Source organism: Alligator mississippiensis, chromosome 1 (assembly GCF_030867095.1).
Source record: "Alligator mississippiensis isolate rAllMis1 chromosome 1, rAllMis1, whole genome shotgun sequence".
NCBI classification, from domain to species: domain Eukaryota; kingdom Metazoa; phylum Chordata; order Crocodylia; family Alligatoridae; genus Alligator; species Alligator mississippiensis.
Window position 1 is genome coordinate 133610923 of NC_081824.1, and position 25875 is coordinate 133636797.

General features: G+C 42.5%; 1 protein-coding gene across 10 annotated transcripts in view; it reads left to right on the forward strand.

The window, feature by feature from the left end:
* SCAF8 (SR-related CTD associated factor 8) overlaps nt 1-25875 on the forward strand; it is a 180551-nt gene that overhangs the window by 55913 nt on the left and 98763 nt on the right. For all 10 annotated transcript variants that reach the window (XM_059714259.1, XM_059714278.1, XM_059714257.1 and 7 more), the window contains 4 exons: nt 3950-4111; nt 5779-5935; nt 12739-12869; nt 16869-17045. In XM_059714259.1, the coding sequence (XP_059570242.1) occupies nt 3950-4111; nt 5779-5935; nt 12739-12869; nt 16869-17045 (627 nt within the window). The remainder of the gene's footprint in view (nt 1-3949; nt 4112-5778; nt 5936-12738; nt 12870-16868; nt 17046-25875) is intronic.

A 25875-nucleotide genomic window follows, 5' to 3' on the forward strand; every position in this document is an offset into this window, starting at 1 on the left:
CCCTTTATTGTAATCTAAAATTACCTTCAAAGTTAAGGAGGTTGACTTCCTGAAGTCTCAAGACGTGTCCTCTAGGCCACCAATCACTGTTGTAATTTTTGCTGTCGTTTTTCAGCATCCCTTTTAAAGTATAAACAGCAGAAGGGGTTAGCATTCCACTAATTTCCATGCGTCATGGGCAGAGGTAATAAAACCTTCCCACTCCTACTCAGTGTTTCCCTTTTTATAGTTCCAAGTACTCGCTGGCTGTTCTTGCTTGACGTTTTACTCTTGTTTGCTGCTATTAACTGGTATTATACAAAGATTCCTAGGTCCTCGTCAAAGTTACTGTTTTCTAGGAAATGAAGTTCCATATCCTGCCTGCCCTATATTCTTTGTTCTTGGATGTAAGATCTTATGTTTCACTTCAATAAAGTTTTTTAATTGTGCTTAGTATATCAAGTAACTTGTTCTGTTCTGTGTCAGTGATGTGTCTGTATTTTCACTTACCATGTCATCTGCACCTACCATGCCACCTTATTTCATATTTTCTTCTAATTTATTGATGAAGAACTTCAGTAGCATTGCACTGAGAATGAAAGTCTAAATCACCCAAAATTGAAACAGTTCCTTTAAGTGATTCCCTGTTAACAGATTTATTTTGACATGTGTCACTTAGCCAGTTCTTAATTTACTTACTATGTACAGTATGGGTTTTACAGAGTCCTAGTATTTAATTCAGAATGGTTAGTACTGCCAAGTCAAACAACTTACAGAAGTCTTAAAATTATCACATCAACAGCAACTAAATGTGTAATATGAAAAGGCCTGTATTCAGTGAAATTATGTTGCTTGACATGCATAGCATTTTCATATTCAATTACTTATTAATAGAATGCCATATCACAGCCAGTTTGTAATTTTTGTTGGACTTTATTAGACTAATGGTTTTAAATATATATCCAGGACATCCTATTTGTCTTTTTTTAAATACTAGCACAATCTTGGCTTTCTTTCTATTCTCTGGCTCATCCCCAGTTTCTCATTATGTAATAAAAAAATTGTTTAAATGGCCCAGAGAGCTCTGCAGCCAACTCTTAAAATTCTCAGGTGCAAGATATTCATATTTGATCATTTTAAGATGTGTAATTTTAATGGATGCTGTTTAACATCCTTGTTATTTACTGTTTAAATAAAAAAAAAAAATCATCATCATTATAGGAAATTAATTCTTGGGAATAAAAATGTGTGTGGGGTAGTAACCTGAAGGTACAGGGCACCTTCCCAACACAAAAACTGTCTTTGCTCCAAGGAAACAAGAGCCTAGGGAACTAAATACACAGCTTTTGTGTCAAGTACAGAAAAAGTTTCCTATTTTCATTTTCTGCATCATTATTGAACAATGTACGATTGTCATTATAATAATGTGTTTATACCAGTGCTAAAATCCCTTTTGTTCTCAATTTATATTTAAAAAAAATTCTTATTGACCATCATTTCAATGGTCCTAAATGTTTTAACTAGAGTTAATTGTTATATGCATAACCTATTTTTAACTTTAGCTTTCTTCTCATTACTGTTGCTTTGCAAAGCAGCTGTCATAGTTCCAGACCCCACAAAGAATACTGACCAAGATAAGGGTGTATTTGGAGCAGAAGATGGTTAGGTTTGTGATGGTCCTTAGTTTGTGGAGGAGTTTATTTCTTGGACCAGCCCCTGAGAGTTCTGCTTCCATACAGACAATTTTCATTTGTAATACCAAAATGGTATGGGAAACTAGTACAGAGAATAGAGAACAGGTTCAAAACGTTTGTGGTTTGATGCTGGGGGACAGCTAGCTAAAATGAGTATATTATTTTCTTCATTGCTGCATGGATTATTGTGTGTTTTGAGGAAGGAAAGAAAGATGCCTTCTCTGAATCAGGCATTGGCTGTTTCAGTCAAAAGTTGGACAGTTGTTCATAACTCTTTCACAGGCCAGGTGTAATATGAGTTTGACTAATAAATTTCATACACAAGTCTTTAGAGTGTCAGTACTGCTTGATGAGAAAATATTCTTAACTTTAAGTTCATGGTTAAGTATAGGTAGGACAGATTCCTGCTGTTAAGAGAAGGTTTCCTCCATGTATGCAATTTTTGTAGCAAAACAAAATTGTGATTCTTTGCGAGCTTGGTGCTTGACATTTAGGATTGGTGAAAAATATTCACTTCCTTGGCTAACTCTTTGGGGTAGCTTTGGTAGAGGCTGTGATGGCTCTTTTGGCCTGCTTTGTCTCCTTTTAGATACTGAAGATTAATTTTCTTGTCCTATCTATATCAGCCTGTTTTCTACCTGTGATACTCAAGTTTCCATTTTCCCTTTCTCTCTGTAGCAGGGGTGGGCAATTATTTTGGGCAGAGGGCTGCTTCCGGAGTTTTAGCAAGCTGTCGAGGACAGCATGGGTAGCCCCACCCCTTGACAGGTGCCCCGCCCTCTAATCGACATCTAGTGACCAGAAGTCCCGCTTCCTAGCCCCTGACCTTTGCCACTCAAAGTCCCTCCCCTTGCCCCCAGAAGTACTCCTTTCAGCAAGGGTATTTGCCATCTTGGAACCAGAAAAATACTAAATTATATTTCTAAAAAGCAAGCATCTACAACATTCATTACTGTGCTTTCAAAAAATATTTTTGTCCTGATTTACGTGTGTGTGTGTGTGTGTGTGTGTGTGTGTGTGTGTGTGTTGTGTACACAGAGGTGATTGCACAATAGCTTAAAATGAAGTCTTACTCTTGTATATCGTGGGGGGTGCATATATGCATATAGGTTTGTGGGGGGCTGTTGGTGTGGGTATGTGGTATGTGGATGGGTATGGGGTCTGTGAGGGGGTGTGGGTGGGCAGTCTGCACGTATGGCAGTGGGGGGGGTACATGTGTATGTTGGGGTGTGCGTATTGGACTCACCCTATGAATGCACACACGCACTCTGCCCCTGCCTGCATACGCATGCACCAGTAGGACCCTGTGCTCTCAACTCTGGCAATGCAGCCGGGAGTTACGTGGTGCTGGAGCAGGGCAGGGGCAAGAAGAGAGTGAAATGGCTGGGGGCAGGGTGGGGCAAATGAGCTGATCAGTTCTGCTGAGGGCTTCCCCTCAGTCCTATTGCCCCTGGCTCCTCTCAGCTTTGACAGGGCCAGGAGCAAATAAATATTAATTTACCAATTTTTTAGGGGGCCCTGTGGCCCAGATAGAATGGCCTGGCAGGCTGGATCTGGCCCATGGGCCGTATTTTGCCTGCCTCTGCTCTATAGGAAGATTTTTCTCAAGCGGTGCTTTTGGTGGTTTTGGGGCAGTATGCCTGACACTTGTGTGACAGGGCTAACTGTGTAGTTTAAGGAATAGGTTAGACCAGGGATGTCAAATTTACCAGGCCCCATAGGCTAGATAAAGGTTCCTGAGCCAGTTTGCGGGCAGGGACAGGACCATGCACCAGAGCCAGTGCTCAGGTCAGTCCAGCATCGGCTCTGCATGGGTTGTCTAGGATGCAGGGGTGTAAATAACCCCTGGAATATTCCATTTAGGCATCAAGTTGCTGTCACATTGCAGAGTCCTAGAGAAGAACAACAAAAATGATTGGGATAATAGGGATTGAGGTTTGAGGTACAATTTTGATTAACATCATTGGATATTCTGCATTATACATACAGGTACCTTAAACTGAAAGTTTAAACTTGGCCATAATATTTGAGGGCTCCATAGTTCAGTGCAAATGTACTAATTATTTTATGATAGTATCTTGATCCATTTACAAATTAGTGTTGACCATGATTTATCTATCTGGGTATTGGTAGGTCAGTTTACAAAATGGTAAGTAGTGGAAAAATCTGGTTAGTTGTGAGCTGTAGATACTTTTTTTCATTGAGCTTTTAAACTGTAGTTATATGTTTGTTTATTTTTTCCAAATGCCATGTATCTTTAAACTCTTTCATTGCAGTGCAAACCAGAATACAAGGTGCCTGGCCTATATGTCATTGACTCTATTGTGCGACAGTCTCGGCATCAGTTTGGGCAAGAAAAAGATGTGTTTGCCCCAAGGTTCAGCAATAACATCATCAGCACTTTCCAGAACTTATACCGTTGTCCTGGAGATGACAAGGTATGTCTTTTGCTGTAGTTTCTTTTACAGGTAACACAATTAATAGAATACTAGCAAACTGCTGTCAAGAATGACTTGGGTGGCAGGGGAAGCTTGCTAACCCTACCGCCGCCTGCCCCCGCCCCCCCCAACTCCTGCACTGTTGGCGCCTCCCGGGTGGGGGGGAAGGGGTGGGAGGAGTTTGCCCTGCTGTCTCTTCCATCCCCCTCCGCCAGCATCCTGTGCCACCACCTCCAAGGAGCAGGAGGGGAGGGGCGAAGCCAGAGGTACTGGCATTGCTTCTCCTGCTCTGTCCCTGCCATCATGGTGGCACTGTGCTACCTCCAAAGAACAGGACTTGGGGGTGGGCATGACAAGGCCAATGGCGCTGACTTCACCCCTCTGCTCTGTCCCCACTGTCATGGCGGTGCTGTACTGCCACCACCTCCTGTCTGTAATGCTCTTGGAACACTCTGATTGGTTGGTTCTGTAACCAGTCAGAGAGCTCCAAGAGCATTACAGACAGACAGACAGATGACTAAGCCTTTTGTTATAGTAGAAACTTCTTTTTAAAAAGTACAAGATTGTACATTGATAGTTTTTGTTTATTCAAGCAGACCTCATTATAACTCTTTAGCATTCCTCTTCTGGCAAGCTTGAAACGAACAGACACACACCTATGCCTTAGGTTTGAAATTTTTGTTATTGAGGCACAAGAACAAGATTAGAAAGGAAACACTTATTGTAACTTAAAAAGAGCTACTTTAATTAGCACTACCATTCTCTTTCTGGAATTCTTCAAAGATTATTGTTGCACAGTTTCATACACTGTACTAAAGAAAGTATGACAACTGTTTTTATGTTGCTACTATGTAAGTATTAAAATCCTCAGGGAAATGTTTTTCTTATTAATATTTTTAGATGCATTTTTTTCAAGAAATTGTGTATAAAAATAGTTCCCGTTTGTAGGACATATACACAAAGTTTAATTTCATTCTACTATTTCAACAGCAAGTGTTAATTTACCTATTATTAATCTGTTTTCTCCACATTTTGGTGGTGACAGATGAAGGTAGTGCACAGGGATAGATAAGTTAGAGCAGTGTTTAATACGTTTTCTGATTACAATTTTAGTTAGTAAAGATTTCTTATTTCCTTAAGACAGCAACCTTTCCCAGCCCCTGTCCAAGACAGGACAAGCTCAGGTCTGAGACAGGTTGGCACTAGACCCTGGCTGCAGCTGCTTTTCTCTAGGGCAGCGTGCTGATGCTGCTTCCCCCACTTCCACTTTCACAGCACAGGGGGAAGTACCCATTGCTGCCATTTCATCTGCCCTCTGCGGCACTGGGGGAAGTGCTTCGTTGCAAAAGCCCCAGTTCTGCAGACTATATATCCAGTGGCTTCACGGGCCAGATCCAACCCATGGACCATTAGTTGTGACTCCTGCCTTAAGTTAATTTTTTTTTTTTCTAATTTTGTATCAAGAATACCAATGTAAAGAAACCCTTGCTTACTTTGCTTTGCTATTTTAGTTCAGTATTTGACTTGAGTACAGAATTTCAGAAACCCAAAGCTAAACCTTTTATAGTATATCTCTAAATACTAATTTTTTCTCTTGGTGTCTGTAACAAACAGGAAATCAACAATGCAGTTTTCTAAATATGTCTTTTTGTCTTCTCTCCTTTTAGAGTAAAATTGTTAGAGTGCTGAATTTATGGCAGAAGAATAATGTATTCAAGAGTGAAATTATTCAGCCGCTCTTGGATATGGCAGCAGGAATTCCTCCTCCAGTTGTGACCCCAGTCTTGCCTACTACCACAGCTGCTATGAGCAACAATACTCCAGGTAATGGAAAATGAGACACAACTTTCATAGTAAATTGGAAAGTTTATTCAGCACTCAGAGCAGATTTTTCTCTTAGGCTGTCAGCATTTTGTAACTATACATGTTTGACATTTTTCACTAGCCTTCAGGCAAGTTAATTAAAATTAATTAATCTAAATTAATTGTTTTGGAAGAAGAAACCTGATTTATGGTAGGTAATCTGCCTCCAGTTTAGCAAAGTATCATAAATATCCGGTGGCCAGGCCTGTTCCATAGTGCTGCATTCGTGTTTGTTGTACATAGGATTATAGATTCATAGAGTTGGAAGGGACCTCAGTGGGCCATCTAGTCTGACCCCCTGCTCCTGGTGGGGAAGAAAAGAGTCACCAGCCCTGGGGTCATGTGATCTCAGCCAGGTAGCTGTCCAGTCTCCTCTTGAAGACCCCCAAGGATGGGGCAAGCACCACCTCCCTTGGGAGCCCATTCCAGATTCTGACAGCCCTGACTGTGAAGAACTTTCTCCTAATGTCCAGCCTAAACCTTCTCTGTAGTAGCTTATAGCCATTGTTCCTTGTCGTTCCAGGGGGTGCCCTGGTGAACAGATCATCGCCTACTTCATGTTGCTCTCCCCTTATGAATTCGTACGTTGCCACAAGGTCCCCTCTCGGCCTTCTCTTGGAGAGGCTGAAGAGGTTAAGGTCCCTTAGCCTTTCCTCGTAGGGCCTTCCCTGCAGGCCTCTAATCAGGCGAGTGGCTCTTCTTTGGACCCTCTCCAGGTTGTATGCATCCCGCTTTAACTGCAGCGTCCAGAACTGGACACAGTACTCCAGCTATGGTCTGACCAGTGCCACATAGAGCGGGAGAATCGCTTCCCTTTCCCTGTTTGTGAAGCACCTACGGATGCATGACAAGGTGTGATTGGTTTTACCAACTGCTTCATCACATTAGTGACTCATGTTCATCCTGGAGTCAACAGTGACTCCAAGATTTTTTTCTGCCTCAGTGAAGCTGAAAAGGTCGCCCCCCAGTCTGTAGGTATGATGGCAGTTTTTTCTCCCTAGATGTAGCACCTTGCACGTGTCCTTATTGAATTTTATTATGTTGCTCTCTGCCCACTTCCCCAGCCTGTCTAGGTCAGCCTGGATCTGGTTCCTCCTCTCCAGGGTGTTAGCTGCACCCCATAATTTTGTGTCATCTGCAAATTTGGACAGGGTGCTTCCCACCCTCTCATCCAGATCACTGATGAAGATGTTGAACAGCACCGGCCCCAGAACTGAGCCCTGAGGGGCTCCACTGCCCACATCTTTCCAGGTTGACACCGATTCGTCCACTACCACCCTCTGAGTGTGACCCTTGAGCCAATTTGCTACCCAGTCTACTGTGTAATCATTCAAGGCAAATCTCCTCAGTTTATTTATAAGGATGGTATGGGATTCCTTGTCAAAGGCCTTCTTTAAGTCCAGATAGAGGACATCCACCTCGACTCCTCCATCTATACAGTTGGTGGTCTTGTTGTAAAAGGAAACTAGGTTAGTCAGGCAGGACCTGCCTGCTAAAAGCCCATGTTAGTTACCCCTCCACATCACATTAGCCAGCAAGCTCCCACAGATGTGCTCCTTGATCATTTTTTCTAGGATTTTCCCAGGGATAGAGGTAAGGCTGACTGGTCTATAGTTCTGTGGGTTCTCCTTCCTCCCCTTCTTAAAGATTGGGATGATGTTAGCTCTCTTCCAATCCTCCAGAACCTGACCTGAGCACCATGAGCACTCCTATATCCTTGCCAGTGTACCAGCTATGACATCCGCTAATTCCTTCATTACCCGAGGGTGGAGTCCCTCCAGTTCTGGTGATTTGAATACATCCAGTCCCTTCATATTTAAGGGGACATTTTCGGAGTTCTCTTGTCGTACTTCTGTTGTCCATGTTTCCTTCTCTGTCATTACCTGGAAAGTTAGAGAAACCCTCCTATTCTAGGGTTTTCTGGGATATTGTTTAGAAGATTGTAAATATGATCCTTCTAATACAGTAGTGCTCAACCTTTTGATCCCTCAGGCCCGGTAAGTGGCACAGGGCCAGTCCGCATGCCAGACTGGACCCTGCATGTCAGGATCAGGGCCTGTGGTCCCATGCTGCCACCATGCTTCCTCCATCTGGCCCTGCTTGCTGGATTCAGGCCTTGTGCTGCCCCTGCACAGTTCCACATTCCTGGGTTTGGGCTCTGAGGCCCCCAGGCTTCCGCACCTTACCCTGTGCACCAAGATCAACCCCAGGGCCCCACACCACCTCTGCCTGACCTCCACACACCAGGGTTGGGTCCTGCCCATCCAACACCCAGAGCCCCATTGGCTGGATGACAGGGCACCAGGGTCTGGATCTGGCTCGTGGACCAGGGGTTGAACACCCCTGCTCTAATATACACAAAATGTTTTGAGCCTATGCCTTTCTTAAGTAGAAAAAGGCAATATGTAAAGTAAATTGCCTCATTTTTTTCATTAGTTTTGTATATTGTAGTTCATACACTATAGTTCAAACGAAGTATATCTTGGGTCATTTTTTTTCCTCATTCTTGTTGTATTCCATTTAATTTGTCTTTTACTGCATTTAATTGCTGGGATAAATTAGTTTTCATATACTAACTTTTTGAGTTCTGAATTTGATTGTCTTTTAAGATGTGGTAATTTGGATTTGCCATTGCCCAGCACTTGTTTCCACTTCCAGATTGCAGGCAGAGGAATTGCTCTGATGACAGCTGGAGCACTATTCCTCAAAACCACAGCATGGAACTTATTAGCAAGAATCCCAGCATTAGACCTCTGTATCTTTTGACTTAGACCTCTTCAGAGCAGTAGGAGGGAGATGGAGAGGGACTTGCCCATGAAACTTGACTGTGGCGGGTATAGGTAGGAACCAAGTACTGTTGACAAGGCTCACACTGAGGAAGACATGAGTCTAGTAGAGATTTAGGTTAATGGACATCTACTGTTAGTCAGCTAAGGAGCAGGTATTGGTTTTGTTTTACTTTGCAGCAGGCTAATATCTGCTCTCTAGGGCTAGCCCCTCTCTCTATATTTAGAGGTGGTAATGTGCTCTTAACTTTGGTAGACCTTTGATTTTTGTGAATATTTAAAATACTTAATGTTTACCCCTTGTGTTGTAGTCTACTTTGAAGCCAGAAGGGGTTACCGGGTAGCTGTATAGCTGTCCAAGGGTGAAACCTGCCTCTGCTGTGATGTTATTACTTAAGGAGATTGGTTCTACTATTCATTAATTTCTGGTATTAGTTTGGCTCGTTGTGATAAGCGACGTGCTTTTTTTTAACTTTTCTGTTCTGTATGTTGCCTCAAGTATTCCCTCAATATTTGTTTTTCTTTTCACTAGCTGTATTTTTCTGAAATGCTGCTATATAAACTCTGCTCCTTAAACTGGGTCCATATATTTTATCACGTGTGTGTGTATGGTGCCTAGTATCCTTGATCCCTGATAAAAAAAAAAAAATAAAAAAATAAAAAAATGAATAAATGATCATTACCTGGAAATAAATATTAGTAGCATTGCTTTAGAATCCATATTGGTAACTGTAGTTATACAACTTTATATTTCCCTTTCAAAGAACTAAACATAATTAATAATACCAACATTGGCTATCTTCTTCAAAAAAAAAAAAAAAAAATCGTGGTGGATGGGTCGGTCTCGACCTAGAAGGGTGTGGGCAGTGGGGTCCCGCAGGGCTCGGTCCTTGGACCGATACTCTTTAATGTCTTCATCAGTGACTTGGACGAGGGAGTCAAATGTACTCTGTCCAAGTTTGCAGATGACACAAAGCTATGGGGAGAAGTGGACACGCCGGAGGGCAGGGAACAGCTGCAGGCAGACCTGGATAGGTTGGACAGGTGGGCAGAAAACAACAGAATGCAGTTCAACAAGGAGAAATGCAAAGTGCTGCACCTAGGGAGGAAAAATGTCCACACCTACAGCCTAGGGAATGACCTGCTGGGTGGCACAGAGGTGGAAAGGGATCTTGGAGTCCTAGTGGACTCCAAGATGAACATGAGGAGGCTTCCATGGCTGACCAGAGAAATCCAGAGCAGCCTAAGGGCCAAAAGGGGAGCACATAAAAAGTGGAAACAGGGTGAGATCACTAAAGATGAATATACCTCCTCTGCTCGTGCTTGTAGGGAGGCAGTTAGGCGGGCCAAGGCTACCATGGAGCTGAGGACAGCAACCCAAGTAAAGGACAACAAGAAATTGTTTTTTAGATATATTGGGAGTAAAAGGAAGGCCCAGGGAGGAATAGGACCGCTGCTAAATGGGCAGAAACAATTGGTGACAGACAGGGGGGACAAGGCTGAACTCCTTAACGAGTTCTTTGCCTCAGTGTTCCTAAGCGAGGGACACGACAAGTCTCTCACTGGGGTTGTAGAGAGGCCAGCAGCAAGGCGCCAGACTTCCATGCGTAGATCCTGAGGTGGTGCAGAGTCACTTGGAAGAACTGGATGCCTTTAAGTCGGCAGGCCCGGATAGGCTCCATCCGAGGGTGCTGAAGGCACTGGCCGACATGATTGCAGAGCCACTGGCGGGAATATTCGAACGCTCGTGGCGCACGGGCCAAATCCCAGAAGACTGGAAAAGGGCTAACGTGGTCCCCATTTTCAAAAAGGGGAGGAAGGAGGACCCGGGCAACTATAGGCCGGTCAGTCTCACCTCCATCCTTGGTAAAGTCTTTGAAAAAATTATCAAGGCTCACATTTGTGAGAGCCCGGCAGGGCAAATTATGCTGAGGGGAAACCAGCACGGGTTTGTGGCAGGCAGATCGTGCCTGACCAATCTAGTCTTCTTCTATGACCAGGTTACGAAATGCCTGGACACAGGAGGAGGGGTGGATGTCGTATACTTAGACTTCAGGAAGGCCTTCGATACGGTATCCCACCCCATACTGGTGAACAAGTTAAGAGGCTGTGATGTGGATGACTGCACGGTCTGGTGGGTGGCAAATTGGCTAGAGGGTCACACCCAAAGAGTCGTGGTAGATGGGTCGGTCTCGACCTGGAAGGGTGTGGGCAGTGGGGTCCCGCAGGGCTCGGTCCTTGGACCGATACTCTTTAATGTCTTCATCAGTGACTTGGACGAGGGAGTCAAATGTACTCTGTCCAAGTTTGCAGACGACACAAAGCTATGGGGAGAAGTGGACACGCCGGAGGGCAGGGAACAGCTGCAGGCAGACCTGGATAGGTTGGACAAGTGGGCAGAAAACAACAGGATGCAGTTCAACAGGAGAAATGCAAAGTGCTGCACCTAGGGAGGAAAAATGTCCAGCACACCTACAGCCTAGGGAATGACCTGCTGGGTGGCACAGAGGTGGAAAGGGATCTTGGAGTCCTAGTGGACTCCAAGATGAACATGAGCCGGCAGTGTGACGAAGCCATCAGAAAAGCCAATGGCACTTTATCGTGCATCAGCAGATGCATGACGAATAGGTCCAGGGAGGTGATACTTCCCCTCTATAGGGCGTTGGTCAGACGGCAGTTGGAGTACTGCGTGCAATTCTGGGCGCCACACTTCAAGAAGGATTCAGATAACCTGGAGAGGGTACAGAGAAGGGCAACTCGTATGGTCAAGGGCCTGCAGACCAAGCCCTACGAGGAGAGACTAGAGAAACTGGACCTTTTCAGCCTCCGCAAGAGAAGGTTGAGAGGCGACCTTGTGGCTGCCTTTAAGTTCATCACGGGGGCACAGAAGGGAATTGGTGAGGATTTATTCACCAAGGCGCCCCCGGGGGTTACAAGAAACAATGGCCACAAGCTAGCAGAGAGCAGATTTAGACTGGACGTTAGGAAGAACTTCTTCACAGTTCGAGTGGCCAAGGTCTGGAACGGGCTCCCAAGGGAGGTGGTGCTCTCCCCTACCCTGGGGGTCTTCAAGAGGAGGTTAGATGAGTATCTAGCTGGGGTCATCTAGACCCAGCACTCTTTCCTGCTTATGCAGGGGGTCGGACTCGATGATCTATTGAGGTCCCTTCCAACCCTAACATCTATGAATCTATGGCTATGTTCCTTATCCCTCCTAAGTGCATCCGTTTTTTTCGTGCTGCTGTGTTAAAATAGGATTAAGGACCGTAGGTAAATCCAGTAGTTCAGGGGAGCATGGTAGTGACAGTTGAACACTTTACCAGTAGTTCAAACATCTAGTCTCTGTAGTGAGCAGAAATCATTACCATCTGATGACAGATAATGCACTTGCAACCAGTTCAAGTTTTCTTCAGTTTCCTTAGAAAGAAAACGAAACTGCAGCAGAAGCAGAGATGCTCTCTAATCCCAGATTAGTGAATACTGTCACATTTTGCATTCATTGGCATCTTTGTTGGATAGGCCAACAATTAAATGAGTGATGATCCACATCTAAGAGAGTTGTACTAATCAAAGCTTTGGAAAATTTGCATTATTTCTAACATTCTGAATGTTCTTTAGATAAAGGTGTTGGTAGTTTCCTCTGTGGCCAGTATTTCAGCCTTCCAGAATTACTGTAGTTAGTAAAGAACATTTTAAAACTATAAATGCATTTTTAATTTTCACATTTAAGAGTTGCTATAAAGGAGTGGAAAAAAAACCCCAAGATAATTTTGGCTTCTTGTCCAAAAATACTGTGCGCGCAGTCTCTTCATACTGTGAAATAATTCAGAATAGTCGGTGATGTTTTGATTTATGTCTTTACTTTTTGCTCGTGTATCTTTACTATTGACAGCTTTTATAGCTTTATGTTTTTAGTGAACCTCTAAAAATATATACATGTTAACAGTATTTAGTTGTACCTTATTTTCCACCTTTCAGGAACTCCTGTGACCCCTGTTACTCCAGCTAATGTGGTACAAAGTTTACCTGATCCTTGGATGTCTCAGATTGCTAATACAGATACACTTGCTGCAGTAGCACAGATTTTACAGAGTCCACAGGGCCAACAGGTAAATGTTTTGTGGACACTGATATTATTTCAAGCTGTATGTGGTCTACACTCTTTGTTTTTGCAAGCTATATGGTTTTTTTTTAAGTATAACTTTTACATGTATTTTTTAATTTGTGCTCAGTGCCCCATTTACTAGGCTATTTAGAAATGAAGTACGTTATATTTGACCAGTTAACACTTTTTTGTTCTTTGTGAAATTTTCTTTGTTCAGTAAGTTACCAGAAAAAGATTGATTGCAGCCCACGCAATCAATGTTTGCAGAAGGTTACATGTTCAACCTGAAAGATTTAATGAGTGGGAGTGGTGATTTAAATGCTAGTTGAGACTTATTTTTCTGCTGAATGCCCATGGAAGTTAAAAACTGCAGCATACATAATGTGGGCATTTAACACAGACAACTGTTTAGTTCAATTTTCATTTTTTGTTTTGCATTTCATCTTAAATGTACCCCTTTATTTTCATTCATTAGGGCACTCAGGAAATAATTTGGAAATACTTTCTAACATGCCACTTGGCTTTAATTTTCAGAAATGACTGATTTTGATGCCTTCATTTCTGAATGCCCAACTAAGTAAAGTGGTCTGATGATGACAAAAAAAAAGACACTATCATTTGAAAATCTAGCGATATTAACACACCGAAGTTGAACATGGAAAAGCAATAGCTTCTTTTCAAAGTATAAATCTTTATCTTTGGGTAGAAATGATTTATACTATCACTCTGGCAAGTCCCCACTCTCTTAGTTGGCTTGCTCTGTTGGGACACCAAAAACTTCCATGCAGATTAGTGAGTAGGGTCTACAAGTGTACCAGTATAACCAGCATGCTGCCACTTGCAGGACTAAGAGTCAGGGGTTTTTTTGTGTTTAGCAAAGCAGTGCCATATACAGCTGGCCAAAAAATGGAAGCAGGTGAATTTTTATCCAGGGCACAATTTAGAAAAATTAGCATATTGACTCTGGAAAGGAGGGAATGCAAGTGTGAAAAATAGGGCTTTTCAATAAGAGTGAAGGGATATAGGAAGTGAGGGATGGCAGGAAGTAAGAATGAAGCAAGATCATAAGGAAGACAGATGTTGGAGAAGACAGTAAAGGTAAAAGGCAATAAAGATTGTGGGTCAGCAGGTTAAAAAGGAAGGGGAAGGAAAAAAGGGAAAGATAGAGGACAAGAAGATAACTGCATAGCATGTAGAAGTTGTTGGGAAGGACAGAGACCATATGTGTACCAAAAAGCAGGATGAGAGAGATTCCAGATGTAGAAAGAGATGGAACCTAGCAAGAGTATGGAGACTGATTTGAAATCAGTGTAAATGTATGTAGGAAGTGAAAATTAGGTTTCCAAGGTATCCGTTGGCTGTAGGGGCCTTCATTTGCTGCCAGTCCCTTTTTTTCCCGCCCTTCGTCACCACCCACATATAAAAATGTAATAAAAAATTGCTTCCTTCTTCATACTTATGATTGCATTATGTGGGTAAGAAAGGAGACTTTGTGACATCATTATTGAATTTGCAGGTATGGTGAGAGGTTAAACCAGTGGTTCTCAACCTTTTTTGGACTTGGTCACCTCCATAACTTTTGTGAATTGTGTGGCACCTAATTTCAAAAACTTATTTATATATTACAGTGCTTACCTCCTTGCAGTGGGCATGGGAGATCTACCAGTCAGGGACAAACCTGAGCCTGCTTCTATCTGCTTATCTCCTCATACCTTGAGGCACCTTTCAAAAGATCTGACAGTACCCCAGGGTGCTACAACATCCTGGTTGGGAATCACTGGTATAGCTCTAGAAAAAGAAGAAAGATGGGAACAAACACTAGTATGGAGAAAGGTAGGATGGTCACCAATCGTCCAGGATTTTCTCACTCCAGGGCTTCCTTCTCTGCTTCTCCAGTTCGATTACTTCCTATACAAAACCACACACAAGTAAGTGACCCCATGGCTTTAGCTGTCAACAAGATAAATAGAAAAAACACTTTTTCACATGAAGTTTTAAGTAGTATATTTCTCTTGCTGAGTGAAACTTCTTCAGGAGCAAAGCAGTGGCTAAAGCAGTTCTAGGGCCGTGACAGATAAAACTGGCTATGTAAGTTGCCTGAAAGGGGGAGAAATTTTCACAGTAACAGAGGTTGTCTCCAGTGTAGTAGCAGAGAAAGCACCAGCTTATGCATTTTTGGGGACAGTAGAAAACTAAACCAATCCACCTAATTTATTTATTTTTCCTAATAAAAAAGGAGTCATCACTTTCAAGATGCATGATAATCTTTGGTACTTGTCCATCCTAAAAGAGCTGGAAGTAGGATCCTAGGAACAGGTGGAACATGCACACTAAGACCATTGAAGGTTAGGTCTTAAAATAAAAAATAAAAAAGCTGAAAGAAGTGGAGATTTTGGCATCTCAAGCCGGATAAAAACTTAGACCAAGATAATGTTGAAGAAACGTCAAGCATGAAATTGAAACGAGACCTAGAAGGAGAGATTTAGTTATTTCATTAGTGTAGCGTTGCCTGCAACACCGTAGTCTAGATATGTCCACTCCTTCCAGAATGTCTGTTTTCAAACAAAGCTCCAGACACTTAGGACACCAATGTGTTACCTCATGTAAGTGGCAAAGGCCCTTTTTCCAAGTCTGAAGTTAATGTAAGAGAGCCTCTTTCCATGTGTATGATCCTCTTTCTTTTTCCCTACATATTTATAGTTCTTCACCTAAGGATGTTTTTCAGGTGTCTAGAAAATTCTTCTATGTCTTGCCATAAGGTGTGGACTCCTATCCCCCACCCCTCCCATTATACAACACTTTCCTTTACAGTTTCTGTCCAAACCCTGAACCAGTAGCAGAAAAATTCAGTATGTGTTGGACACGCTAGTGTCTTCATAAGGTAACTATCTGAGAATTTCAGAGGAACAGAATTTCTTTCCCCATCTCCTCCCAGAGTTACAGAAGAGGTCTTGAGGCATTTTGATACGTTATGAGTGAATGCATCAGGTTCAATTTTCAGGTCATTTGGAAAGTCATGGAAGTGCATAAGTAGCTGTTGCAGAAGAGCCCTAGACTTTTGGGCTGTAGAGAGAAGGTGTTACTTGACAAGATTAAATCTGTTACCTAGGATTCCTTAGTTATTTTTTAAACTAGTGCATCTTCCTGCTTACTGTGCTGGTGTCTGCAGATACAGTCCATAGCAATTGAGTGTTTAGAGCACTTCCTTCAGGATAGTACCTTGGAAGATTTGGGGGTTCTTGTTTCCCCTGTTACCTACTTCTTGCCTTCAGGCTCCTTCCTTTGCTTTAATCTTGAGTCTCCTATATCTTCTTCCTGGTGTATTTTCTCACTGCTATACAGAACCCAGTGTCTGTGCTCTTGAAAGCTAAATCACAGAAAGGCAAATTATGTTCCCATTTACTGGCTAATTTGCTTTTTGTGGTTTGGTTGAAACAGTACAGACTCCCAGTGTTCCACTGAAACCCAGACTTCAACATGCAACTGGCCTTGTAGCCAATGTAGATAGATGTACCATTATGAACCTTTAATACAGATACACTGCCCCAACATAAAATGAGATATCACCACTGTGATTTACTCTACATAAGTGTAGCTGCACTGCTACAGACTCCTGACATAAATGAGCACTTAGGAAAGTGGAATAGGCTAACAGATTTTTTTCAGATCAGGAGGAATCTAACTGGAGAAGCAGAAGAGGGGAGTCCTAGACAGCAGGAAATCCTGGATGGTGACTGGTCGTCATCCTACCTGTCACAGCAAGTTAGGAGGAAGAACCAAGCATCTACACTATCTTGTCTGAGCCGCAAAAAACAAATTAGTAAGTGGGAATACAATTTGCCATAATTACACACAGATTTCAATGAAATTACAGTGTGATAGCCCCGGGTTAGCTATACTATATATGGGCAAAACCTTTTCCCATGAGAAGGGCAGAAAAGCTAGTTGAAATCTTACGTAGGTACCTACTTTGGTTAATGTAGTTTTCCTCTCTCCCTTCCAGCTTCAGCAGTTAATACAGACGCTACAAATACAGCAGCAGAAACCACAACCTTCACTGCTCCAAGCACTGGATGCTGGTCTTGTTGTTCAGTTACAGGCCCTCACTGCACAACTTACAGCTGCAGCTGCTGCTGCCAACACACTTAATCCACTGGAACAGAGTGTCTCTTTTAACAAGGTAGAATTTGGAGTACCAAAACTGGAGAAATACGTGGTGTTAAACAGTGCATGTTTGAAGTTTTCTTGTGGGTCATATCCCTGTATCTTTGGCAGTCAGTTAAGTAAGAAGTACATGATCAAGTTGGAGAGAAATGTCTTGGACTGTGTACAGTTCCAAGTACAAACATTTCCTATAGGGTCATGCAAATGAGAATAGTTGAATGATGTATTTAAATCTAATTGACTTTTTCAAAAGACAGATTTAATTTATTTTTCTATAAATATATCTAACAAGAATGTCAATTTAACTTTAAAGTTTGTTTGCAGATCAGAAAATTGGGGTTGTGCCTTCCCCTTCCTCATATAAATGACATAGATATAATCTGAAAGGTTTTGTTAAAGGAAAAATAATATTTTAGAAATTCATATTTTATGTACCTCTTTTTCTAGTCAGTTTGCAATGGATGAATGGAAATTTTTTTTTTAAGTTTTTCCATTTAAAATGGAAGAATAGAGTATTAATAGGTTTATTACATCATAAGTACCTAGAAAAACAACAGTAAACTAACCATAAGGTAATAGTGACTGAGTTATTTTCATATTCATTGGGAAGAGCTCAAATTAAAGCTAGCATTCTGATATTTAAAGGGTTAGGGATGAGGCCTTTTTTTAAAGGGACAGAGATAGTCAAATAGACTTCCAAAGTGAGAAAATTAAAACCCTTAGACTTGTTCAGGAAGCCAAAAAGGAAGCTAATACAGTTTAAAGACAAGGGAGAAAGAAAGATGGTGTAAACCAGTGGTGCTGAAACTCTGGCCTGGGGTCCAAATCTAGCATATGGGGTTATGGCATCCAACCTGTGTGGATACCTGTGGATTCAGAAATTTGGTGGTACAGGAGCACTCCTACTGCTCTCCTGTTACCAGATTTCTGGACACACGGGGAACCTTTTGGGCTGAATGACACGATTCTGTGTGCTGAACTGCAGTGGCACATTACCACTCTACACCCAGATCACTGGTGTGCAGGGACAAGCTGACGCATGGATTGTTTGCTGTGGCTGGATCTAGGGTATGGGCTTGAGCTAATGCACTGGATTGACCTGTGGGTCATTCCTGCCTGCTTACCCCACCTTTGGGATCTGGCCAGTGGATCACTCCCAGGTCACTCATCTGGTGGGGCAGGTCTACATGTGTATGTTAATGTGCATTAGCCTATTTTAATGAGCATTAACACATCACTAAAAATCGTGCTCTTTAGTTAATGTGCATCAAAACAGGCTAATACACATTTTCCTAGTACCTCACTTACAATGGAGGACATTTTTACACATGAAAGCGCCCAGCACTGCAATGCTTGCAGTTGTATAAGTGGTGAAATGAGCATCAGCGCTGAGAAAACGACAGCAGCACGCTTTTGAACTAAAATACATCAGAGGTGCTTTAGTTTAAAAGCACACTGCAGACATTTTCTGTGCACTGACGTGCATTTCACTGCTTATACAAACAACTGCACATGGTGCAGCACATTTCACCTCAGCTCATGTGTGGAAGCAGTGGATTTCTGGCATGTTGCAGGACAAAAAAGTATGTGTATAAATACCCTAGATTTACTAGATGGTCAATTACTAAATGGTACTAAATTGTACTAGATTTAAGGCTCATTAACTAAAGTGCGTTAATGCGCATGTAGACATGCCCATAGAGCTGGAATGTTAAGCACTGCTAATGTACACAGTGAAAGAGGTAGAAAAGTAGAAGCTAGGAAAGTTTATAGTAGCTTTGAAGGGTAGATATCAAATTTACTACATCAAACAAGAAGCCTGGTAGAGTATAGCTTCTGAGTTCTCAGGGAGCAAAAAGGAACTATAAAAGAAAAACAAGTAGGCTGTAGAAAAGCTAAATAATCTCTTTTCAGCAGTCTTTGCTGCAGAGAATGCTGGGGAAATATCTGTCACGAGCCCTCTCTTTTCAGGTAATTAACTGCTCAAAAACTTGGTGTATGTGGAGGTCAAGGTGCTTGGTAGTGCATGGAACATGAAGTTCACCTACACTCAAACCACTGAAAATGAGTTAGAGGGATGGATCTTCACAAAAAGAGCATTCAGACTAAAGGCATATGTCACTTTGCAGCATTACATCCCCTGGAGATGATTAAATTCACTGAGACTGATTCAGTAACAGGGACTGCTACAACAAGTAGATAGAAAGAAAACTTAAAGAATGTGCCATTGTTTGGTTCATTCCATTTGTTTGAATTTCATCATTTATCCATATGACTTCCAAATTCATTCGCTGTTAGGTGCAGCTGTCTTGAATGGTGAAGGAATCCATTAAAGCATCTTGGAGTAGTTGGCCCTGTGATAAAAGAGGATGCATCTTCAGAGACCAAATATGGCTCATTTCAGCACTTGGCTCTGTATGCAGTGGCTGCATACACGCATTCAGATAATCTGGGATAGCAGTTTTCAACCTTTTTTGTACCAGGACCCATCTGTAAATATTGGCCAGTCCTGACCCACTGCCCCCAGGCTCCAGTGCTCCAGTGTGTGGGGCAGGTGGTGGGTGTGTGGAACCAGAGGGGACCCAAGCAGCCACTCACAGGCTGGAGATCTGCCAGCTTGCAAGGAGAAAAGCCATGGTTTCCCATGGTTTTTCTCCTTTACAGGAGAATCCATTTCTAAAGTTTGTGTACTACCTATTTTGCTACCCAATTTTGGGTTGCAACCCACAGGTTGACAAACATGGATCTAGGAGGACTCTCCCAGGTTTGTTTTCCTTGGAGAGAAACTGACCTGTACAGAAGTTCAGGTAGTGAACCAAAGAACCTGCAGTGAGGACACTGGGCAACAAGAGGTCCCTAGAGCAAGCAGTTCAGAAAGCTTTGCAGCCTCTTGGGGTTTTTTTGTTTTGCTTTGTTTTTTTTAAGTGAATGTAAGCAGGGATCATCAGGGTCTAGAGGTAGGGCGCTGTGCCATGCTCATAAGAGTCCTCCAGCCTTTCACCTCCCCTGTGCTGTTAGAGCCCAGCTAAGGCTTGGCAAGACCTATTCTTGAATGCTTCCCTGTACCCAAGTGCTGCAGGTATGGTACAAGTCAGGAGTGGAACACGCCTCCTAACTGCTTTAGTGCTGGGAACGGGCTGTTCTCCCTGCTTGGCTGAGACTGAAACATGCTCTTGATCCCCCTGGACACTTGTGGTTTCTCCACAGAGACCAGGGGCTCTGCCTGGAGAAACAGAATGTCTGTCCAAGCCCAGTGTTAGGAGCGTGTATCTTATGGAACTTGTCAGTAACGGGATGATGAACATAACTGTGGTTTTTGGGACTTAGCGAAGCGTAAGTGTTGGGAAGAATCCCAAGGCAAGGGTAAAGGGACAACAATATTGCAAGTCTGTGGGGATTGCATGGAGAATGCTCAGCATTTCAGTATAGTCCCAGAGGTAGGTAGTACTCAATTACTGTGTATGAGCTACCTCTGTGGTTTGCCTTAGTAAAAAGAACCAGCAAAGTGACACTTCTAGCTTACTAGCACCACCCATTTTTCAGTTCAAATCCCTGTTAACTGGCACGAGTAAAACTGAAATGACTTACCAAAAAAAGTCAAAACTGAATGACTTTCCCCAAAAAAATCAGGAAATGTATTAGTGAAAATCAGTAAAAACCAAGAATGTGGAACACTAGTCATTTGTTACCATAGTGTTCTGTAGGCTGTCTGTGGCTAATAGGACAGTTTGTGTGTTAGTGTGTTGAGTTTTCTCAAAACTGACAGTTAAGTTTGCGTTGCAGAGATAAAGCATGTGAAGTTGGTTATGCTTCATTTCCTGATTTATTTTTTTTTCCAGAGGTTTGAGTCTAGCTGAACTCTGCATGGGCACTATGTTCTGGTTGTCCCATGAAGTGTTTTGAGTAGTTAACTTTCTTTTCCCTTCTTCAATATCATCTCGGCACCTTCATGTTTCATAGTCCAGATTCCCGTGTCTAACCCCTCTTCCAACTGCCTCTGGCTCCTTGGGCCTCACTTCACAGCCTTACTCCTTACAGTATGGCAGACATCAGCAATGGTTCCACAGGGTGAGGAGATGGGTAGAGGATGTAATGGTGAGATGAACATGGAGTAAGTGGGAGCATGTTTTGAAAGGGAGCTACAAATGAGGTGTTTGGACATGGAGAGGTTTATGAAACAGCTCTTGAACCCTTTCTTCATCAGACTTCCCTTAACTGCTTCCATAGAGTTCTGCAAGAATTAGCAGCATTGAGGGGAAAGACATGTTTTGAATCCTTTCTTCTTATTGGCAAGTATTGGAGAGAAGGCTCCCCTGGTCTGGTAACAACATGTACAAAGAGGAATTGTTGAAGGATGGGGATGAATATTTGTACTGAAGAGATGAGAGATGATAGATGCATAAATGGCTTCACTTCCATCTGTCCCAGCTATGTCATTGGATGGGAAGATGCCCAGCTTTTTCCTCTTATGGTTCTTCCTTGTTAGCGCTTCCAAGCTCCTAGAGATCAAAGGTCCCTTTCACGATTCCCTGCTTCTATAGGAATGATAGTAAAAAAACCAAACAAACCCATGTTAATAGCAACTTAGTTTGTAAACAGATTAATCATCAGATTAGATTTTCAAAAGCTTTACATTGTTGTCTAGGTATGTGTTGGACTCCATTGTAGCTGTTCCAAGAGCACAGCTCTAAAGGACAAAGGTCCACCCTGCACCTTCTTATGCCCACAGACCTGAATTGCTCCAAACACATTCTTGACCTCTGCACTAAAAAAGTTATAAGATTGGAAAGTGTTTTGAGGAGCTCATGTTAAGAGACTTTTTGTGTCTGTTAGCTCCTTAACCAAATCATCTGAGTGGTTGAGGAGCCTGAATCATGATCACTTACTAGAACTGTTTTCCAGGTTTTCATTTTCCTTTCAGTGAAATTAGTGATACTTTCCTTGAGTTATCCTAATCCTAAATTAAAGTGGATTCAGAATTGTAGTTTTATAGAATACTTTTAAAATGAACTATTGCAGAATGCATGCAGCAAGTAAAGAACATGTATACCATTCTGAAAACTGCTAAGCATGTTGAATTTGTGGGTAGTGCTCAGGTTCAGTACCTGTTACTTTGATCCTCTGGTTTCTGTGACAGCAGACTGTCTTTCTGTCTTGTAAGAATGAAGCTAGCCTTACAGCACATGTTCATGTCACATTCTTTAGTTTGTCAGTTAGGCTTTACCTGAATTGAAATTCTAAACAATTCCTTCTCAAGAAGGGCTGTGAGTCCCAGACACTACATAACGTAAGTCTTGAGTATTGAGATCAATTTGGGAATAATTTGTCTTCCCCAAAACATTATACATTTCAGGTAATCTTGTAAACATGTTATTGTTTACAGTCCTCTCTTACAGGAACCCCTTATTCAAATAACTCCTAATTAACTTTTTTTCTCTGCACACCCAATGCAGCTCAGCAAATTTTAAGACAGTCTTAGTATCTGCATTTTGAAGCACCTGGGATAGTACATGGTCTTTTAAACAACAAGCAATTTCAGTCTTTGCTAAGGTACTATTAATGATTTAGGTGTCAGCAAAGCAGCTGCTTTTAAAGTCTTACAAAGCGCTGTATTTAAATAGCAGCATATCTCTAGCACCAGATGGTATTCAGCCAAGAGCTGTTAACAAAATATGTGGTCCTTTGCATATTTTGCTAAAAACGAAAGCAGATCAGAAGGTAAGCACACTTCACATTCATCTTTAAGGAAAGGTGCTAATAGTAATTATGGTGATTTAAAAACAAATTTACCTTCGGGCACCCCCTCATCCCCCACACTGTTGGAATATAAGACAGGAACAAATGTTGTGAAGGAATACTGTGCCTCTGGTTTACTAGAATTCAAAAGATAGTAAATGAAAAAGGGAATCAATTGATATAATCTATTTGGGCTTTCATACATTTACTGGTTAGATGTAGCCCTTTACAAGAAATTGAAATGGAAAGTAGACAGTGAGGTGAAGTCTAAATTTGCTATAATAAATTAGCAAATATCAAAGAAAAAGCACTCAGAAGAGGTTAATAAAATATCTAGAGGAAGGAGCAAACAGGGAGAAAATTTGAAGTTGACACTAGATTACCGTTAAAACTTAGGCCTCTGAGGAACTTCTGAGGTACTGAACAAAGCTTGGTAAATAGGCAGCTTTAAGTAAAAGGGAAAGAGGCTGTTTGATCTACTGTATTTACCCCAAATCCAAGACAGCTTTGAAATTAAGATGACCCCCTAATAATTAGATTTTATACATGAGAAATTCAGAAATTTGTTACAGTTTTCCATGTATAAAATCTGATTATTGGAAGGTTGTCCCCCCATACTGTTGTAGGGGGGCAGGTGGTGGGGGAGTCGGTTAGCTGCCTTCTGCCCTCTCCCATTGGTGCCTGCTCCCCATGCCTTCCCAGCACCTGCCCCCATACAGTCTTGTGGAAGGGGCCCCATCCTGCCCTTTGCCTTTCTACTCTCCCCTTCTTCCCCCTCCTGCTGCTTAACCTCCATCATGGCTCTGAGCCCGGCCAGCTGTCACGACTGAGGGTAAGTGGCAACAGGGGAGTAGTGGAGGCAGCAGTGACAGGTAGGCAGTGGCAGTGTGGGGGCCAGTTGGCAAGGGATTGGGGAGGGGGGCAGCTGGTGAGGGAGAAGCAACAGCTGCTGCTCTGACTCCAACCTGGATCCTAGGGTGGGACTGCAGCAGCTGCCTGCTGCCCTGCCTTGTGCTTGAATCTAAGACGAGGGGTTTGTTTCCTCATGCTGAATGAGGGGAAAAGCCTCATCTTGGATTTGAGTAAATATGGTAGTTACGTTCATTGCTGGGTTCCTTATTATTTGAGCATCATTTTAGACAGTGTAATCCAAACTACTATTCAGTGTTAACTAATGCTCACAATTGGAACAAACCCAGGCAGGTTCCTATTCAATACCAGGATTTTCACTGATTCAAAATCAATGTCAGCACCTGTGGCTGTTGCTATAGGGACCTCTCTGGCAAACCTCGGCCTCACGTCCTTTTTTTAAAAGATGTTCATTGCTGTTTTCAGGCATATAAGGAAAGCAAAAAGAGAAATACTAAGTTGTCTTAGCTGCCAGGAGCTTTTGGTATTGTCCTAGAGAGGAAGAAGCATCGCTGTCAGAGAGTGGAACTGAATAACCTGCTTCTGAGTGTTAGGGAATCATCTAGTTCTGCTGTTGATGCTAGTCTTTGAGACATGTAGTGGTTCTCCTCCATCTGTTACTGGCAGGGGATCTATAGTTCTGACCCTACAGCAGTTGTCAACCTTTTTAGACTTGAGGCACACCTGGAAAATGCCAAGTCTTTATTTTTCTGTAGTCAAAAATAGAGTGAAAACTGTATGGCAATTCTTTTATTGCGAAGAACTCGGACAGCAGACCACAACAGGTCAGAATATTATTAACCCTAAAGATTCCTATTTGAAATCTCTGGGTTTATCTTGTGAATCATTTGTACACTTACTGACATTGCATAGCACCTTGCTGCATCCTTGTATGAATCTCAAGCCACTCCAGGTGCTGCAGCACCCATGGTGAATCACAGCCCTAGAGCATATTCTTACATGCTTGAGGGTATGCTCCACTGAGGAAGACTTATAAATTCATCAGAACCTGACATTAAGGAGAAGTGGCAGTTGAGAGCCCTGAACACTCTAAAATGATGGTGGTTTGCTAAAACATGCATTCTAAGTCAGAGAGAGAGCTGTTTGCAAATGGGAATAGGTTTTTAAGTTGGTCTGGAAGTGAATAAGTCCTGTAGATCTTGGAGAACATTTGAAATAGAGCACTGTTTCTCTTAATTTGCTAGTAAATTAAGTTGTGTATTGAGGCACATTAAACCATCTACCTTGTGGTGACAGTAACTTAGACTCTCAGAATTCATTCTACAGTAACTAGGATTTTGCTACAGGGGAGGTAGTTAGCTGTGTTAGTTTCAAGTCAAGCAGAATGCCAGGTAGTTGCATTTTATAGACCAGGGGTGCTCAACCCTCCAGCCCACCCAGCCCTGGAATCTAGCCTGCAGGACTCCCCATGGGTCAGGAAATTTGGTGGTGAAGGAGCAGTGGCAAGTAATACTGTCACCCCTCCCACACTGCTAAATTCCCATGCCCTACATGGCCAGATCAAGGCCAGGTCATGTCCCATTCCTCCACAGGGCCCAGTTGGGGCTGAGCTGTTCTTCCACCCCCTCACATGGCCAGATCAGGCCCTGCCTCACTGCCCTGCATACCAGATCCAGCCCATGGATGGACTGAGCTCTGTTCATCCAGTCCAAGGGGGAAAAAGGTTGGGTACCGCTATTATAGATTAACTAATATAGAGATGCATAGGCTTTTGTCAAGAACAGCTTACTTTGTCAGGTGCTGTGGAAGGATCTTTCATAGGCTCTTTTGCATCTCTGAGTTTGTTTATAGAGCAACTCTGTCTTGCATTGTGCTTAAGGCCTTGCTGGTGGTTTTGCCTCTGGAATGTTTTCCTCATAGAAATCTTAAGGCTTCTTCCCTGGGATGCTGGTCACACATTTGCATGGCACTACCTTTTTATTTCCTATGTGGAGCTGATGCTTGCTTCGAAAGAATTTAGCAAAATCCTTGATTAAGAACTGTTGGTCAGCCAGTATAACTTCCTCGCTTGTTTTCACTGAGCGTTGGACAATTGAAGAAGAGAGAAGAGCTATTTACCCAGTAACTTGTTGTTTAAGAATCCACTTTTCTACGTATTCAGGCTGCTTACCTTTTCCTTTTCCTCCAAGTTCTTTCATGAGACTGGTGTTTAGCAGAGTAAACTGGTGATTTATGATAGT